This window comes from Acanthisitta chloris, unplaced genomic scaffold (assembly GCF_000695815.1).
Source record: "Acanthisitta chloris isolate BGI_N310 unplaced genomic scaffold, ASM69581v1 scaffold41727, whole genome shotgun sequence".
NCBI lineage: Eukaryota > Metazoa > Chordata > Aves > Passeriformes > Acanthisittidae > Acanthisitta > Acanthisitta chloris.
Window position 1 is genome coordinate 1 of NW_008681690.1, and position 236 is coordinate 236.

The following is a 236-nucleotide window of genomic DNA, read 5'->3' on the forward strand; positions in this document are numbered from 1 at the left end:
TGCCGCCGCCGCGCAAACTGAGCACCGGCGTGAGCTTCGGCGCTGAGCATTTCGCCGAGACGTCCTACTACTTCGAGGGAGGTCTGCGCAAGGTGCGCCCTTACTATTTTGACTTCCGCACCTACTGCAAGGGGCGCTGGGTGGGCCGCAGCCTCCTGCAGGTGTTCAGCAGTGAGTTCCGCGCGCAGCCTCTCTCGTACTACCGCGCTGCCGCCCGCGCCGGCCGTCTGCGCCTC

The 236-nt window shown here is 66.9% G+C and overlaps 1 protein-coding gene across 1 annotated transcript in view; it reads left to right on the plus strand.

Annotated features, from left to right (window-relative positions):
* Positions 1–5: 5 nt before the first annotated feature.
* The window catches only part of RPUSD2 (RNA pseudouridylate synthase domain containing 2), a gene marked incomplete at its 5' end in the record, with an annotated part of 2,688 nt that continues 2,457 nt past the window's right edge, over positions 6–236 (plus strand). The window contains one exon of the mRNA XM_009078181.1: positions 6–231. Coding sequence (XP_009076429.1) covers positions 6–231 — 226 coding nt within the window. The remainder of the gene's footprint in view (positions 232–236) is intronic.